Source organism: Mytilus californianus, unplaced genomic scaffold, assembly GCF_021869535.1.
Source record: "Mytilus californianus isolate M0D057914Y unplaced genomic scaffold, xbMytCali1.0.p SCAF_14, whole genome shotgun sequence".
Taxonomy (NCBI): domain Eukaryota; kingdom Metazoa; phylum Mollusca; class Bivalvia; order Mytilida; family Mytilidae; genus Mytilus; species Mytilus californianus.
This window is the reverse complement of record NW_026262626.1, coordinates 20,173,935-20,191,576: the sequence shown is the minus strand read 5'-3', so window position 1 is coordinate 20,191,576 and position 17,642 is coordinate 20,173,935. Positions and strand designations below refer to the sequence as shown.

The 17,642-nt window shown below is 33.2% G+C and overlaps 2 protein-coding genes across 2 annotated transcripts; both read left to right on the top strand.

Moving 5' to 3' along the window:
- The first annotated feature begins 4,558 nt into the window (after positions 1–4,558).
- Positions 4,559–10,413, top strand: LOC127724351 (uncharacterized). Its single transcript, XM_052231293.1, has 5 exons — positions 4,559–5,105; positions 6,109–6,322; positions 7,369–7,579; positions 9,322–9,420; positions 10,199–10,413. Exons 1-5 carry the CDS (start codon positions 4,625–4,627, stop codon positions 10,388–10,390), a joined length of 1,197 nt encoding a protein of 398 aa, XP_052087253.1. The 5' UTR covers positions 4,559–4,624; the 3' UTR covers positions 10,391–10,413.
- A 3,541-nt stretch (positions 10,414–13,954) lies between these two features.
- On the top strand, positions 13,955–16,205 carry LOC127724354 (temptin-like). The gene is made up of 3 exons (XM_052231296.1): positions 13,955–14,254; positions 15,286–15,436; positions 16,016–16,205. Exons 1-3 carry the CDS (start codon positions 14,072–14,074, stop codon positions 16,090–16,092), a joined length of 411 nt encoding a protein of 136 aa, XP_052087256.1. The 5' UTR covers positions 13,955–14,071; the 3' UTR covers positions 16,093–16,205.
- Positions 16,206–17,642: the final 1,437 nt, after the last annotated feature.

Here is a 17,642-nt window from a genome sequence, read left to right as displayed (position 1 = left end):
AGCAATGCGTATATTATCTTCATTTTTTAACAATAAGAAATGTAAAAAAAAATATATTTTAAGTTAAAAGTTGTATTTTTAAATAATGTTGTATTAAAAACATAGTTTATAACAATCTTAGAGCAATCATTTTTATAAAATTACTTTTACATCGCTTTTTCTAATTACGGCTAAATTGAAGCGGGAAAAATTATGGACGGCGGCAAAGCGCTGTTCTACAGAGAGGCACAAGTTTCACAATGTCACAAATAAGAAACGTCAAGTTGCTTTTTGGCGCGACAAAGCAAGAAATAAACTCGGCAGCAAGAGGGAATGGACATGAAGACTCTGCGGTCACCATTTACCGTCCGCTAGTTGCATCTGATTTGAAAAAAAAATTAATTATAATAGTAATTTGATGGACTTTATTACATACCACATATACAGCAAAAGTAGAATGGTAACAATATACATCAAGTTCTATTAGATTACACAAGTTTCAGAAAGTATCATAGTGCATATAAATACACATAAACGTTAATTCTCGCGATGGTACCTGATTCGCATTTTCGGAAGAAACCACTAAGCATTTGATTGCATATCTTGGGGTATCATTTTGTGCGCTCATATAGTTGGTCGAAATATGTGCGAGGGGACCATGTACTAAGCAAACGTCACCACAAAAACTTGATCAGAGCCAATTGGAAGATTTGTTTAACAAGCCTTACAAGGTAACAATAATCCTTTGAATTAGTCCCGGTTTACTTTTTAATCAAATGCAGGACAAGCACAAGAAATTAAGAGTACCGACACGAAACATGGAAAATAGATAAGGGGAAAAAACACGAAGCACGCACATCGAGCCAAACACGAGAAAACGAGAAATAAAACGTCAAAACACGAAAACACGTAAAATAAAAAGGCCGAAAACGTCACACGAAAATAACCCTTTACCACCCTCTTTAAAGACAACAGGAAACAATTTGATATTCTTTTTACAACCTTGCATTTTATTGTTGTGATTAAACATTAGTGTTCCAATTTATTTTGTGTTGTTGAATGTTGGATAATCTTACGTTGAGTTCCGTTTATCGATCGATTTATCTTCCTTATCCATCAAAAAAGAACATTGTTTCTGAAATGTCGTTGTTAAAAAAAATCAGCGCATCTGGTTTGCATTTGATTGATTGATTGTTGGATATTAAAAGTTCAGTGGCAAGTATTATATGCATATCACGGCGAGATTAGCATTTGATAAAGAATTGAAAAGTGATTGAGATGACAAATATTTAATATGTTTCATTTATTATATCCACACGTCTGTCTGATAACCCAGCACAAAGTTCATCAAAACACAAGAAAATTGCCATCTTTAGTGACAGTTCAACAAACCAATTACTCTAAATGTTTCCAATTCTTTTATTACATGTTCTACGTACACATGCCTGCTCTTTTGCAGTCTGTTAAATTTTCCTAGATTTGTTTTACCTCGTTTTTGCGCAGACTTTTTACCTTTGATCTGAGCCTAGATAAGTTTTCAGAAAGATTCCAAGCCCCTCCCATCCCAAAGTTCTACATTTACCCTCTTTCATATACATGTATGTACTAAAAAATTCGATATGACGTCATGTTTATCAAAGTCACTTGAACGATTACTGTCCTTGGTCTAAATATTTCATATTCTTCACCAAAATTCATTGATAAATTAGATTTACTACTGTCTTGATTGAATCGTTAATTGCATATTATATCATTATATATATCAAGTCAATATAATATGTCTACACCTCAAAATGGTTTTAAAAAACCCTGCATGTACATGTTTATGTAAAAGACATTTCTAAGGGAAGTGAACAACCGATAGTCCAATATTATTGAACTCTTTGGGTGATTTTTATTCGTTCGTAAGATGTTGAGAAACATCTAATATAACGATCATTCGGGTACCCAATAAAATAAAACAAAATTTCTAATGAATAAAATGCAGGCAACTTGACAACATTGTACAGACACATTTCTACTGTTGAAGCCTGTTATAAAGGTCAACATATATTTTTTCCTGTTAATAGAGGTTGTCTGGAAATTTTGTTATAAACAATGGTATGCTATCAGTTCCGGTTGAATTAAATATTATCTTTTGTCAGGAACAAATACTGTTACTACAGTAATAGTTCTTCCAGTGGAAACAACTCTTTTCCATGATATACGGTCATATCTCCTTTGATTCATTATATTTTTAGCTTTAATCTTACTTGATAAGTTATTTATCAGTGCGACCGACGTGACACATTTTGTAGGACGAAAGCATTTTTATATCGCTTACAACTCAGTGTTAAATTTGCATTCAGCACTTTTTTAAAACATGAGCAGAATAGTTTGCGCCACGATATTAGGATCAGATATGGATAGCTAACATGTACAAGCTAAAAAAAAAATTTAAGTTATATGTTTAATGTTTAGAGGATTTTTGGTTATATAGAGATATTTCTAGGTACACCATAGAGGTCTACGACTAAAAAAAAACATAACTGTTCTCCGTTATTGTTTAAAGCTCCAAAATATGTCGCAAAATACATGCATATGAGTATGAAGTCCTTCCAGAAATCGTAACGTCACAATATCGGAAGAATATTATCTTATATGACATTAGAAATTTTATAAATAAACGTAAAAAAAAAACGTAGGATTTTTTTTAGTTATATGATACTCGACGTGACATTTAGTCAATTATCAAGCAAAAGCACCTATTCGAATCTGTTCAAAATCGGATGGAAAATCGTATCGTGTGAACAGAACGCTGTACGATTTACCTGATCGACGGTATCAAATCGGATGTAAAATCGAATGGAAAATCGTACCGTGTAAATGCACTTTAAGACTAGTTTGCCGATCATTTATTTTAAAAAGAGAGCTTGAAATATGAATTGTATGAAAAATTGCATTGTAAACGCTCTCAAGCCTACATTTATAGAAGAATTTTATGAAATTTATATCAAAAGTTTATATTAGCAATGTCTCGTGAAAAGTTGATCAATAATATTAAAAAAAGTTTTGCCCCTTGTAAACATTAATTGTATGGAGTATTGCATTGTTTCTAGGAATATTATCTACGAAAATACATCTTTGATTGCATTTTGCTGGTTTTGCTCACATTATCTATGACTATCATGTTTTTAATGTTATTAAATATTTACTTTTTATTATTTCAACTAAGAAATTTGAATATCGAACAGACTGCTAGCAGCCGGTTGATATTGAATATCAAATAACGAATAGGCCACTAATAAGAAAAACAAAATGACGATAAAAACAAATACTCCCAGCCCCCCTCCCCCAAAGAAAAAACAAACAAAAAACATCAATAACAACTAAAAAAAACAACACACAACCAAAAATTTATTTAAACTTAACTAGAAAATAAAATTATAAAATTAATCCGCGAAGAAATGCAAACAAGCTTTCAAAGCACTGTTATGAACGAAAAATAAATAAACAAGCTTTCAATGCACTTTACGAACAAAAAATAAATAAACAAGCTTTCAAAATACGTTTCCTTAGAGGTTGGACTATTCGGATAAATCTTTACTGGTGATACCGTGTAGGTAGAAGGAAATCACAGCCTCCTCCACTAATAAATAGATGAAATGTATTGTGTACGTCTTCTATTTATTTTTCAAAACGACGAATTTATTTCAAAGCTATACCCTGTTCATTCTTTTTTTACCAAAAAACGACTTTTTCTTTTCTCGATAAAATTTTTTAATATGTTTCTTATTAAGAATCCTGGAGCTACCCTTGTTTTAGATAATTTATATATGTAAAATTGAGAATGGAAATGGGAAATGTGTCAAAGAGACAACAACCCGACCATAGAGCAGACAACAGCCGAAGGCCACCAATGGGTCTTCAATGCAGCGAGAAACTCCCGCACCCGGAGGCGTCCTTCAGCTGGCCCCTTAACATGTATATATAGTATCTCTAGCTAGATTACTGATATATTCGCAAATAGACTAGTATTGTCTGGCCATAAGAAGTCGAGACCGTTTTATCAATTAATGGCCTGGTGCTTTATCTCCCTCTTCTAGAGAATTTCATGTTTTGTTGCACGATTTAAAATATATATATATTATAAACAAGTCTAAATTGAAAACAACGTTCAACCTATGATTGCGTTGGATAAAAACCGCAATTTTTATACGTGTGCATGCAAAACAAATTTCTTGGTAGAGGGGTCTAAATACAGCACAAACAACATTTTCCAAAAGACCTACAAAGACCTTTTTCGGTCTTTTGGAAAATGTTGTTTATATATATATTATAAATATATATATTTTAAATCGTGCAACAAAACATGAAATTCTCTAGAAGAGGGCGATAAAGCACCTGGCCATTTAATTGATAAAACGGTCTCGACTTCTTATGGCTAGACAATACTAGTCTATTTGCGAATATATCAGTAATCTAGCTAGAGATAATAAACAAAGAGACATGACAACATGATACAATATATAATCGTTTAAGCGAGTTTTAAAATAAGCACCTGTCGAATTATCTTTTATATGTACACTTAAATAATAAATTCATGACTATTTGAGGTTAGAGTCAAATTTCCCACTTTAAAACTGACCACAAGATAATTCGAATAATGTGGATTTTGTTGTGTTTTTGTTTTACTGTTTCTGTATTTGGACAATTTTCGGCCAATACCAACTACCAACAATGCGCCGCAAATTTAGCTTGTAGTATTAACTATGAGAAAACTTTTCAAGAAAAATTAAATAATCTGGGATACCATACGACACTCCAGATACAAACACTTAAACAGTCCATAGATTCACAAGTAACTCCACTTACACATGACTTAGAAATCCTGAAAACAAACACAACGGCGATCCAGGACGAGGTTACACGAGAGTTACAGCACGTTTTCCGTGGACTAGACCATGATAGAGCATTTCTTCATAACCTTAGTGTTGGTGTGTACAACCTGGCCAAAGAACTTCACCATGAACAGTACGTACGGTTTCAAGATGTCCATAAAATTATTGAAGAAGTTAATTTAGTTAAGCAGGCACTTGGTATGCTGAACAATCATTCGGATCTTTTACAAGCGGCTTCGTGCGAAGGTAAGAAATTATTTGTGACGGTAAACTGTCTTAAAGAAAAAAACTACATGTTGTAAATAAATGTAGAGAGAAAAATGATAAAAATGCTTGTTAATATCTTTTTATTACTTCTCAATGTTTATTTATCTAGTATTTATTTAATTATTGTGGTACACGGTTATTCATTTCCCTTTATAAACCTTGAAAAATGAGTATTCCTGAAAGTATTTCTAGTCTTCAGATTTCATTAAGAAACCAAAACGCAAGTGCTTAAGGTTTAAATACTTCGAAAGGTTCGTTTTGGTCGGTCTTTGGTTTTCTGTGTTGTGTTTTGTGTACTGTTGTTTTTATGTTGGTCGGTTTCTTTTTTTAGCTATGGCCTCTTCAGTTTATTTTCGACTTATGAGTTTGAATGTCCCTTTGGTATCTTTCGCCTCTCTTTTTTTTTAGCTTCTAGTGGTATTCGATAGTGAAGTGTATATGAATGTAACGACATGATTATTCGGGTTAATGTTTTAATAAAATATTGAGAGATCATATCTGTTTCCGTACAGACAATAAAAACTGAAAAATGATTGATTGGTTAATCTGAACCCGCAGATGAAATGGTTGATTGGTGTGATTCCGAAACCGACAAAACTGCATTTTAGATATCCCAGATTAGGGGGAGGGTTGGGTGCCCGTATACATGTGTAACCCCGCCACATTCTGTATGTGCCTGTCCCAAGTCAGGAGCCTAACTGTGGTTGTCGTTTGTCGCTGTATATCGTATAGGTATTTCGTTCATTGTTTTTTTAGATAAATCATGTCGTCAGTTTTCTCGTTTTAACTTGGTCTCTGGTGGAGAGTTGTCTCATTGGTAATTATACCACAGCTTCTTATTTTTATAATCATTTGCAAAGAACACCAAACAAATATGTTTCTAAGTGCGCATATTATATATATATATATATATATCGGTTAGAAGTTTGATAAAATTGTCATTAACTGCAATTTTAAATTTGTTTTCTTCATTATTTACTAGTAAAACTGAATGCTACCATGCACAATGCAACGTTTTACGAAAGTCAATACAGAAAAGTGTTATCGATGTACCATAATCTACAGACGACAGTTCATGACATCAGACAACAACAACAGGCGCTCCTTACTCAGCTGCAAGATAAAACGCGGGAAGCAATGCGTCTGCAGAAGCAGTCCCCACCTTCAAGTCCGCCACCAGCTGCCAAACTTTCGAGGTGAATTTCCTTATATTTACTTTTATTTTTATTCCCGGATAGATTTGAATTATTTTGTACCATCCTTATGCAATCGCGTTTTAAAACCGAATGCCAAACAGCACTGGATAATATATCTATAGTAATAAATATGACTCATGTGTCAAAACACAGTGAGGCCTGAAAATGAATAAAAGACTTTGCACAAGACAGGATGTTAATGAAAATTCTGCAATATGAAATGCAGGGTACTTGAGAATACAAATGTGTAGAAAAGTAAGAACAAAAAAGTAGGAATGCGTTGGCTAGAAGAATATCCGTTTACAATGAGCTGATTGTTGAGGCCGTACGGTGACATATATTGGCTTAAACCACGTCATTTAACCAACAATTGGTCACCGTACGAGGGTTTACAATGAGCCCATTATTGAAGGCCGTACGGTGACATATATTGGCTTAAACCACGTCATTTAACCAACAATTGGTCACCGTACGAGGGTTTACAATGAGCCCATTATTGAAGGCCGTACGGTGACATATATTGGCTTAAACCACGTCATTTAACCAACAATTGGTCACCGTACGAGGGTTTACAATGAGCCCATTATTGAAGGCCGTACGGTGACATATATTGGCTTAAACCACGTCATTTAACCAACAATTGGTCACCGTACGAGGGTTTACAATGAGCCCATTATTGAAGGCCGTACGGTGACATATATTGGCTAAATACCACGTCTTTAAATCAACAATAGGTCACCGTACTGCCTAAAACAATGAGTACATATCTATCGTAAAGTCAGCTATAATAGGCCGCGACATGGCAGCAGGTGAAACAATTCAAACGAAAACAAAAACAACAGTCTGATTAATGACTAAATAATTAAGCCAGATTATTGACTGACTTTTTTCTACAATCAATACCTTTCAAAGTAAAAACTCGATCTTAAAGAAAAATTAATGTCCTGGTTTGAAATAACTTTAAACTTCATTATATACCAAAATTAGAATTATGATAACATGATATAATTTACGAAAATGGTTCTAAAGTTTATTTTTGGTAGCAGAAGTGCTCATTGTGGTGAAGCACTTGGTATGGAAGATGGTACAGTCCTAGACGCTAGTGTATCCTCCAGTCAAAGCTTTGGAGATTTTAGTGCAGGAAATGCTCGACTTAATCATGCACGTGGGTGGTACACAGGAGCTAAGACAACATCAAAGGACTGGGTTCAAATTAACTTGAATTCTTCACATGTCATAACGGCTTTGGCAACTCAGGTAGTTTTAGTTATTTAAAGTCATATAAAAAAAGTTGAACATGTTTTATATATTTTAATGATTTTAATTATCTAAAGTCATATGGTATTTCAAATTTATCAGAAGAGTTGAACATGTTTTGTATACTTGAATGGCTAAGTTTTATTATAAAACAAGTGCGCATTTAAGGATATTTGCTACTCTGTTTCAAAATAACAAGCTTTTTAAAAGACTGTTAAAAATTGATAGTATATAAATGAAGGAATTTAAAAAGCAGAAAAAAAATAAAGGGTCCGCGTGCTTGTTTTCGAGAAATAAGACATTGAAAATTTGGCGGGAAATGATTCTCTCTAGATTTTTCATACATTTAACATTGGCACCTTTTTTCTTTAAAAAACAATGAAAAAATAACAAGAATTTTATAAGATTTTCAAATATGGCTTACTAAACTATATGTAATAAAATTATGAAAAAAAGGGAGGGGTTAGCGGGCAAAATTTTTAATGACACTACATGGATAAAACCAGAAGATTCCGAATATCTGGCAAAAAATTTAAAAAAAAAGAAGAACGAACATCCTTAAATGCTTAGATATGTACTGATATTGAATAAATGTCTTTCATTACTACAATACCCTTAAAACATACGGGAAAGAATGAAGAATATGAAGGAAAGAAAACAAACATCGCTCTCTAACATATCACTTATTTTGCACGTGCTCCATGAGTATGTGTTGATATGTTACTCAAGGTTACGATCGTTAAACTTTCATAAGTTAATTAGAAGCTAAATTTTACGCTCAACCTTCACCAAATGGAATATTATTAGTTGATTATTTATAATCAATTCGTATGAAATACTACATATATTTGATAACCGCAAAACACATACGACAAAGCATTAGCAATACAAGAAAGGAAAACATACAACACAAATGAAGCAAGAACGAAATTCAATACTGACTTGAATGATAAAACCTGTTTAAGAGTTTTTTTTTTAGATAAACAAGAAAACAGAGTCTTTAAAAACGAGTGTCTTTACATCGTTATTATATGCTACAATAGCGTTTCAATATCAATTTGTATATCAATGTCCATTGGATCCCTAAAAACATCGATTTTTTTGTTTGCGTTCAACAGGAAATTTGCCAAATCATTAAGGTTGTGCACAAAAGTGTTGTTGTTTTTTTTTTTTTAGTTTTTTAGTTTTTGGTTTTTGTGTGTGTGTGTGTGTGTGTGTTTTTTTTTTTTTTTTTTTTTTTTTTGTGGGGGGGGGGGAGTCACGTTTAGTATCGTGTCTAAGCAGTAAATGTGTTTTTGGATCTGCCTGCATTTGCCATTCGTAGCAGTATCAAATGCATGATAGTTTTGGTTTTACTCGCATTCTTTTTCCGCGCTATTCCAATACCCTATTATCGAATTTTGGTACACTTTTTATATATATATATATATATATATATATATATATATATATATATATAAGAGCATTTGTCTCGTCAAACTTACAGCACAATCTTAAGAAAAAGTGAAAGATACTTAAGGGATATTCAAACTCATAAGTCGAAAACAAACTGACAATGCTATGGCTAAAAATGAAAAATAAAGAACAAAAACTGTACACAAAACACAACATAGTAACTAAAGACGAGTTAGTATTTATATACTTATAACTGTATTTTTTTCATATAAGAAAAACAAAACGAATCAAAAAAAATTCTTTGAGAAAAGTTAAGGACATATATAAAACTTTGCTTTGATTTTTAGGGAGCGCCCTGTTGTGAAGTATGGGTTACCAATTTTACCGTATACTACTCCATTGATGGAAATCACTGGCACGAACACAAAACTGACTGTAATTCACAGGTTTGTATATATATATATATATAGAAACATATGAAAACAATCATGAAGGAGAACATTTTTTTTTTTTATTAAAGAGCAATACGGAACGAATCGTATTACATTTCATATTGATGTATTTATATATTACGGATTTGAAGATTTGTTTAATATAAATTATTTCAATAATTTTTGCGGGGACATCGGGATATACTATGAGCACGTTTATGTGTACGTTTGTATGTTTTGTCTATTTTTATTTATTCATTTATTTATTTATTTTATCTATTTATTTGCTGCCTTGTTCAAGGCGTACAACGCAGTTGGATAGCAGACACATTGTAAATATACCATACAGAAGACACATTTCAAATATATCAATGTGTCAATTTTAAAGCTTGGCAGTATACCATAAACGGACACACACACTGGTGTCGTTTCATTCCCTTATTTGCAATCACCCCACAAGAAAATAATGTTTGATCAATAGAATTACCTGAAACATTCGAGCGGAGGTAACCTTTTTATAAACAATGATCATATACGGTCTTTAATATCGCATGGTTTATCTTGATAAGGTTTCACTGTCGATCATATTCTTTAATACTCAATACCCCATACCCTAAAGTTTAATGCATTGAATTTTGGTAGTGAATTAAGACCAAATTACAGGTTTCCCCATTTATTCTACAGGGACGATCAAAATATCTGAGTAAAATAAAAAAAAATGGGTTTGCCTAAACACATGCCAAAGTTTACCTGGCTTATCTGAACATTGATAATAATAATGTTTCTTTTATAGGACTTCGTTGGAAACACTGATCAGACAACGATAAAATATCAGACTCTAGATCCACCAATGGTAGCAAAGTATGTGAGAATAAACATCATAGACTTCCACAAGAAGAATAACAGCAATTCTAACTACATCGGAATGAGGACGGAGTTATATGGCTGTCCTGTATCTGTCCCGAAGATAACACAACCTCATTAATAAATTTATGGTTGTCGACTTTAGATTTTGTTCACTTGTTTGGCTCCGCAATGAAACCACCAGACTTTTGTCCGCCTGTCTCTTACATGGCACGTGACTTGTCTGACCAACGCCTTCTTCAAGTTTCAATCTTTTTCTTTTACATTATGTTAATTGATACAATTGTACATGCATGATTTGTCCGGCTAACGCTTCTTCCAGTTTTTAAGCTAGAACTTTTATATTTCGCATCTTTTTGTACATATACATGATATACTACGAGTGTGAATGTTGAAATTTGTCATTTTTGATGAAATTGTATAGGGTGTACGGTTTCTCCGTCTAACTTCTTCAAGCTTCATTCCAATCAAATTAAAATCTCCGCACTCGCTCATATTCATTTACCATTGTTTATTAATGCTAGTCGTTAATCAATTCATTAAACACTTTTGTACATTTTGGGTTAAAGCTCAGACATTTTCACCATTTATTTAGGGGAAAAAAACGACCAAAAGATAAATAACAGTATACAAAACACAACCTAGAAAACTAAAGACCGAGCAGCACGAACCCCGCCAAAACCAGGAGTGGTCTCAGGTGCTCCGGAGGGAGAGATCAGAACGGTTCAATCTGCTCCACATGTTGCACCCGTCGTGTTGCTCGTGTAAGTACAAACCCGGTGATACTATTAAGTCTATTTCGGTAGGTCACACCCGAGGAGACGAGGAGGTCATTGTGATTGCAACAATTGGAGCATATCTGTCGTCATCTGTAAAACAGATAGTCTATAACATTCAACCAACTCGTTCGAGAATAATAAAGATCAATCTTCCTAATTCAAAGTTTACCTTATAAATTTTCCTTTTCTATTCTTTGTGGTCAAGTAGCATTCCATGATTTCAAAATTTGGTTTTGAGCGTTCCTGTTAAAGATAAATTTAGGAAAGCACTTTGAACACACCAAATTTATAAAGTGGTACTTTCTTTAGATCCGCTAACCATGTATTGTTATATATTTGGTTTTATTCTACAGTCGTTGGTTGTGGACAAAATAATCACCATTCGAATGTCCTAGTGTAATATAATCTCATTGGTAGGTTTTGGTTTTTAATTCCGTACACAATTTCTTACAGATGTACTAAAACCAACTAACATGAGGGTCTTTATTTCTGTATTCTTGATATGTAATTGTTATCTCATTTTTCGTTATATTTAAGCACACCATTTATCGCTGTTCTTTACTTTTAGCCTATTCCTCACTATTGATATAGTTTTGGGGCCTATCATTCTCTATCTATTCTATAAAACCCATCCCGAACCTCTTAAATTTATATACATTTTGATAGTAAAAGAAAGAAAGAAATATAGATAACACAGAATGTCAATGATATAAAACAAAACAAAGGTCATGCAACGTAATTAAGGCAAAACATACACACTAAAAACTATATAAAGTATAAAGCAAACAAGATTGAAATACAACCAGAAGTCCTTGAGCGACTAAATTGGACCGGTTTTGTTTTTGTTATTTGTTTTTGGCACAATGAAATCGACAGCTAGGAGAAATAAAATGAAAACTATTGACCCTGATTGCCACCACGATATCTTATTTCCCCATCACCACTCCATACTTTCGACACAACGCTTCAAAATAACAGACAAGAAAATAAATCAAGAACAAACACATAAAACTAACTAGCATATGAGGTTCAGTTTACAGATCAAGGTGGTACAAAGGTCAAATTGTCGGTGTTTATATTGTTTTCCACGTCGGTGATGACAATACATGTATATTTACTTATGTCTAATAAATCATCCCGTATAAAAGGGAACTCGGTGTTGATGTTCAGTTACTAAAGTATTCACATTTTTTCTACAATCGGACAAAGTTACACTCATTCTATAGATCCTGAACTATTTATACACGTATTGACACTCATACCACATCTTATTTATATGTAGTCAAGTTCTTTCGGCCATTCGTATTGTATGATTTCATGTTTTTGAATAGATCACTTTCGAGTTATGTCCTTCACCGTAAATTTGATCAAATATGCACGCCTTTATTTAATTTTGACTAATTCGTGCATTATAGCATATTTTTTCAACCTCTCGCTCAACATGAGAAGGAATTGACGATGCCCCTAAACGCACGAATGATGTTCACTTGAACCAAAGTTTTTGACGGAAATGCAACGAACTCCAAAGTGGTCTATTGTGAAATATGAATGTACAGCATGTTCTTTGCACATGATTATCCTATCAATTACTTTCAGATCAAAGCAAAGAATTTCAACAAATGAGTTACAACTGCCCTGAACCACATTTACCAGTGTATGTGATATCTGTTAAAAGATGAACTTTGAAACAAACCAAAAGATCAAAAGCAGGTTAAAGTTAATGTGAATATTAGGCCGTCAGTTTTCTCAATTGAATTGTTTCATATTTTTCATTTCGGGGCCTTTTATAGCCGACCATACGGTATGGGTTTTTCTCATTGTTGAAGGCCGTACGGGTTGCCTTTAATTGCGTAAATCCACTTCATTTATACTTTGGTGGATAGTTGTCTCAGTGGCAATCATACCACATCTCCTTATTTTTATATTGATAACTTCAAATTTAATAAAACTAAAACAATATAAAAGGGAGGGTGAAAACTCACATTACCTTAAAATTTAGCTTATCCTTTTGTTCTAGTCTTTAGTCAGAATACCGAAGTATAAATATAAACCAATTTGCAACAAGTTTTGTTCATATTGATTCAAATTAGCTGGACTATATTTAGCACAGTCAAATCAATACAAAAATACTTAATATTGCATTTGATTTGCATATTATGCACATCTCAAATATAAAATTGAGAATGGAAATTGGGAATGTGTCAAAGAGATAACAACCTGACCAAAGAGCAGAAAACAGCCGAAGGCCACCAATAGATTGTTTATCCTAATTCATCAAAATTTGAAGAGACAACACTAAGAAAGGGTACAAAACCAACAATGAAAAGCCTGTTCATGCATCTGGAGGATTTTACACATTTAACAACTTTTATTTGAAAGAATTAAAACATTTGTATATCATGTTATTTCTAAAGCGCTGGGTTATGCATAGTTTATTAGTACCTTTATATGCTGCACATGCTAAATTCAATATCTTTGATTCTGATTCAGCGCAATAACCAAACGCGATCATCATAAAACAAGTGTACTGTGCTCCAAATCGATTACAACGAATTTTAATTCAAAATTCAGGAACTGTACTATTGTAAACAGAACCATAAGTACATCGACGATAAAGTCACTCTAAAACAAATTTTGGTCTAACCAACACAATTTCAGTACCGCGGTAACATAAAGATTCGATCAAGTGTTACGATGGTCTTGATGGGGGCCCTTTATTTCTTTAATCCTTATTTTTTTCTTTATTTTTTATTAAATTTGCGCATTATTCATTATTCTTTATATTTCAGCATCCTATTATTCTGTATTCTTTATTTTTGTTTGCTTATTTTTCTCTATTTTTTGTCATTTATTCCACACTTTTTGCGCACTATTCTCTATTCTGTAAACCCATCCAGACCCTCTTTTACTGTAGATGTAGTAAATTTACAAAAGGCAGATAAAGGTTAGCCATTTCATATAATATTGATACCACCACGACATGTTTGACATACTACGAGTTATAAGGAGATAAACGAGAGGTCATGTTCCTACTTATTGTATATCTTGTTTTTACAACTGGTGTTTTTGGATTTCCATGGTTTAGAAATGATATTCCAAATGGATACAAAGTACCAGACCCTTGTACTGGAAAGCCTGGTCAAATATGGGAGGGAGTAGGACACGATCAGGAACCAGGAGGAGGACCAAGAAATCCATTTGGACTGGTAACTTTTTGTTGTTCATCCTAGGATTATTATTGTTACACACTGTAGAAAACATGTTTACATTCTCGATCGTTTATTGTCCAATGGTGGATAGTAACTGTTGTCTCGTTCACCATGTTGACAATCTTGTTTACCTCATATCCCAATTCGTAAACACATGAGATAAAGTTAATATCTAGGACCTATTTATATACACAGGTAAAATACATTAATTTTTAAGGTATGTAATATACATATTAGTGTATTCAGTATATATACATACGTTAACAAAATTCTCGTCTTATACCTGAATATATATTAGTCCCAGTTGATATGTTTATTAAGTTACTGCTTTTCGTTCAGATATTCGTTAAATAATTAAAAATGGAACTTATTTTTGACTAATAGGCTGTTTTTTTTTAATATATGCCTTAGGGTTTTATAATCGTGTTATTTCTGTAAAACAACAAACAAATGTATTGCGGCAAACCGCTGGTCTTTCGTCCGTCCGTTCCTTAGAACCATATCTAATCTCCAACTGAAGAAAATTACCACGTGGTCTGAGCATCCTGATACGTTTTGAAGATTTTGTCTACAATTTTACCTTATCGGGCATGCATTGCAAATAATGAAAATTTCCAACCACCCTACGAAAATGAAATAGAAGTAAGTCGTGATTTACAGTTTGAGCTTTCTTAAAAAATATACTGTGCTTTAACTATACACGTAACCTGTCGGCTATTACCATGATTACTTCATGTAAGAAGTCACGGAAAACTCACTGCTATTTACAAGTCCACACATTAAAATAATGTTAAACATAATATAGGAACAAGAAAGTTACCATAAAAAAACTTACAAAACTCAAAAGAGTCCATACACTTATTCGATAAATGCAATATTTCTTGACAAATTTAAATAATATTCCTTGATCCGAAGCAATGGTAATTTATTTTGTTACATTTTACGTTGAAAACATTTTAAACAACTCTGCTTTGTGTCTTTATCGACTGATCTGAACTGTATTAAATTTGCTTCTTTACTCCTTACAGGATTTTAAAACCGTAGGCTTTAAATGGACGAAAGAACTCTGTCAAAAAGATTCAGACAAAGATGGACGTACAAATGGTGAGGAACTTGGCGACCCGGGTTGCACGTGGACAAAAGGTGGAACTCCTAGTGCCGCTGCCTCTGGACATCCAGGTGGGTTTCACGCTTATCTTGAAAATTAACCTTTTCTTCCACCATGTTTGTCAACTATAGAAAATATTTCCGAATACTGTTCAACAAAGGCACAGGCGCGGAGACGTCAGACGGTGGCGCAACCGGTGCATTACGTTTGCGCGCATTACCATTACATTTGCGCGCAAAAATCATTACGTTTTCGCGGTGTCTCCCTTAAACAAAAAAAAAGTAAAGTATAATAGGTAAAGTTATAGCTAGTTTTTTTTGTCAAAATATTGTCCTCTAATTCCTAATTTTCTTGAACGCCACTGTGTGACCTCCCCACAAACATTAAATCCCGGATTCGCGCCTGAAATAACAATTATTTATGAAACATCTAGCAACTTGCTAACAATCAACTGTTAAATAAATGTTTAGAAAATTTATTATTAAAGAAGCAATATGAAAGGAAAATTTTGATGGACATTTTAACCGATAACCCATAATGCTTCATGTCACTTTTATTTCTGATTTAGGACAGTGTATATATATCATCCAGTAGTAAGTTACTAGTAATGTTGGAAGTTATGACAAATTGTTCATTTTTGTTAATTTTAGGTATTTGTGAACCAATGAGTAACTCCAGTTGTGTAACAGTAAATAAAGATATAAAATGTCTATCTAACACAGGATAATGATGCTTGTTTGGTCAGTGTGTGTGGCATTCTCTTCGAAGTTGAAAATCTAGAGCATTAGTCACTTATCAGCTATTGAATGTGCACAATATGAAATAAAAATGTTATTAAACTTTTTTTTGTATTAAATGCAAGTTTTCTTTCTTGTAAGTTTAATGTATGTTATATTCTATCAAATCATGCCAAAAATAATTTGCACCACTGATGAGAAATAAAATGGGACGAGAAAGTACCAAGGACCACCAACCATAAGTCGAAAAAGACAACTCCATGGACAAAAGAAAAAAGAAACGATACACCAAATAACATTCCACAAAACACTACGCAAAAAAATATTTCGCAACAAAAACCCAACCAGAACCGCCATACCTGTTCTACTAGTGGCATTATATATAGTCGTGTTGTTTATTTCAAGTACACAATAATTGATAAATCGCACTAGATGATTTCACCACAATTGAGGAAAAAAGACGTAATACTTGCATCAAGTGGAACATTCGTGATTGTTTGTAACACATACACCTCATAACAGTCAATATAATCTCTAATTTCCTTAATTGTGGTGACATACATATCTTAATGGTGTCCGTGGACCCCTTGTCTCAATGACAATCCTATATGAATGAAATTATGATAGAGAACGAAAACGCAGAATATAGGTGTATCACATACGCTTCCCATTATCCATAAATATAGTGCACACGCTGAAATGTCTCGCCTGTTTTACTTATTATGATTGAATTTATGTTAAAAGTCTGTAATATTAAGGTTTTACCAGTCTAAATAAAGGTAACAGTAGTATACCACTGTTCAAAAGTCATAAATCGATTAAGGGAAAACAAATCCGGGTTACAAACTAAGAGTATCACATAAACTTAACATTATCAATGATGTATGAAAATGTCATGGTCAGATAAACTATGCCAGACAGACATGTACACCTTACAATAATTACGTGCACCACATATAGTGGTCATATCACTTATAGTACCTAACAAGAACAACAGATCAAACCACAAAATCTTAGCATTAACCAATGAACCATAAAAATTAGGTCACGGTAATATGAATTCTGCCAGACAGACATGAACAGCTTACAATGGTCTACAATCATTCTATACACCAAATATAATTGACCTACTGTTTATAGTATCTGAGAAATAGACCAAATCACAAATACTTAACACTGTCCAATGAACCATGAAAATGAGGTCAAGGTCCGATGAAACCTGCCAGTCGGACATGTACACTTACAATCATTCCATACATCAAATATAGTTGACCTATTGCTTACAGTATCTGAGGTACGGACTTGACCACGTAACTTTAACCATGATCACTGATCCATGATTTGAGGTCGAGGTTTGGTGAACCCTACCTGACGAACATAAAGACGTTGCAAGGAACCCATATACCAAATATAGTTATCATATTACTCATAATAAGTGAGTATTTCACCTTACAAAAAAAACAGTCACTGAACCATGAAATGAGGTCAAGGACAACGGACATATGACAGACGGAAATTACGTAACATAAGGTACCTTGTA

What these genes read in the sequence shown, in the direction of transcription:
- LOC127724354 (XM_052231296.1), top strand. Translation starts at nt 14,072, where the DNA reads ATGTTCCTACTTATTGTATATCTTGTTTTTACAACTGGTGTTTTTGGA. An exon ending in CAAGAAATCCATTTGGACTG is followed by an intron (nt 14,255 to 15,285) that starts GTAACTTTTTGT and finishes TACTCCTTACAG; the next exon opens with GATTTTAAAACCGTAGGCTT. An exon ending in CGCTGCCTCTGGACATCCAG is followed by an intron (nt 15,437 to 16,015) that starts GTGGGTTTCACG and finishes TGTTAATTTTAG; the next exon opens with GTATTTGTGAACCAATGAGT.
- LOC127724351 (XM_052231293.1), top strand. Translation starts at nt 4,625, where the DNA reads ATGTGGATTTTGTTGTGTTTTTGTTTTACTGTTTCTGTATTTGGACAA. An exon ending in CCAGCTGCCAAACTTTCGAG is followed by an intron (nt 6,323 to 7,368) that starts GTGAATTTCCTT and finishes TTTTGGTAGCAG; the next exon opens with AAGTGCTCATTGTGGTGAAG. An exon ending in AAACTGACTGTAATTCACAG is followed by an intron (nt 9,421 to 10,198) that starts GTTTGTATATAT and finishes TTTCTTTTATAG; the next exon opens with GACTTCGTTGGAAACACTGA.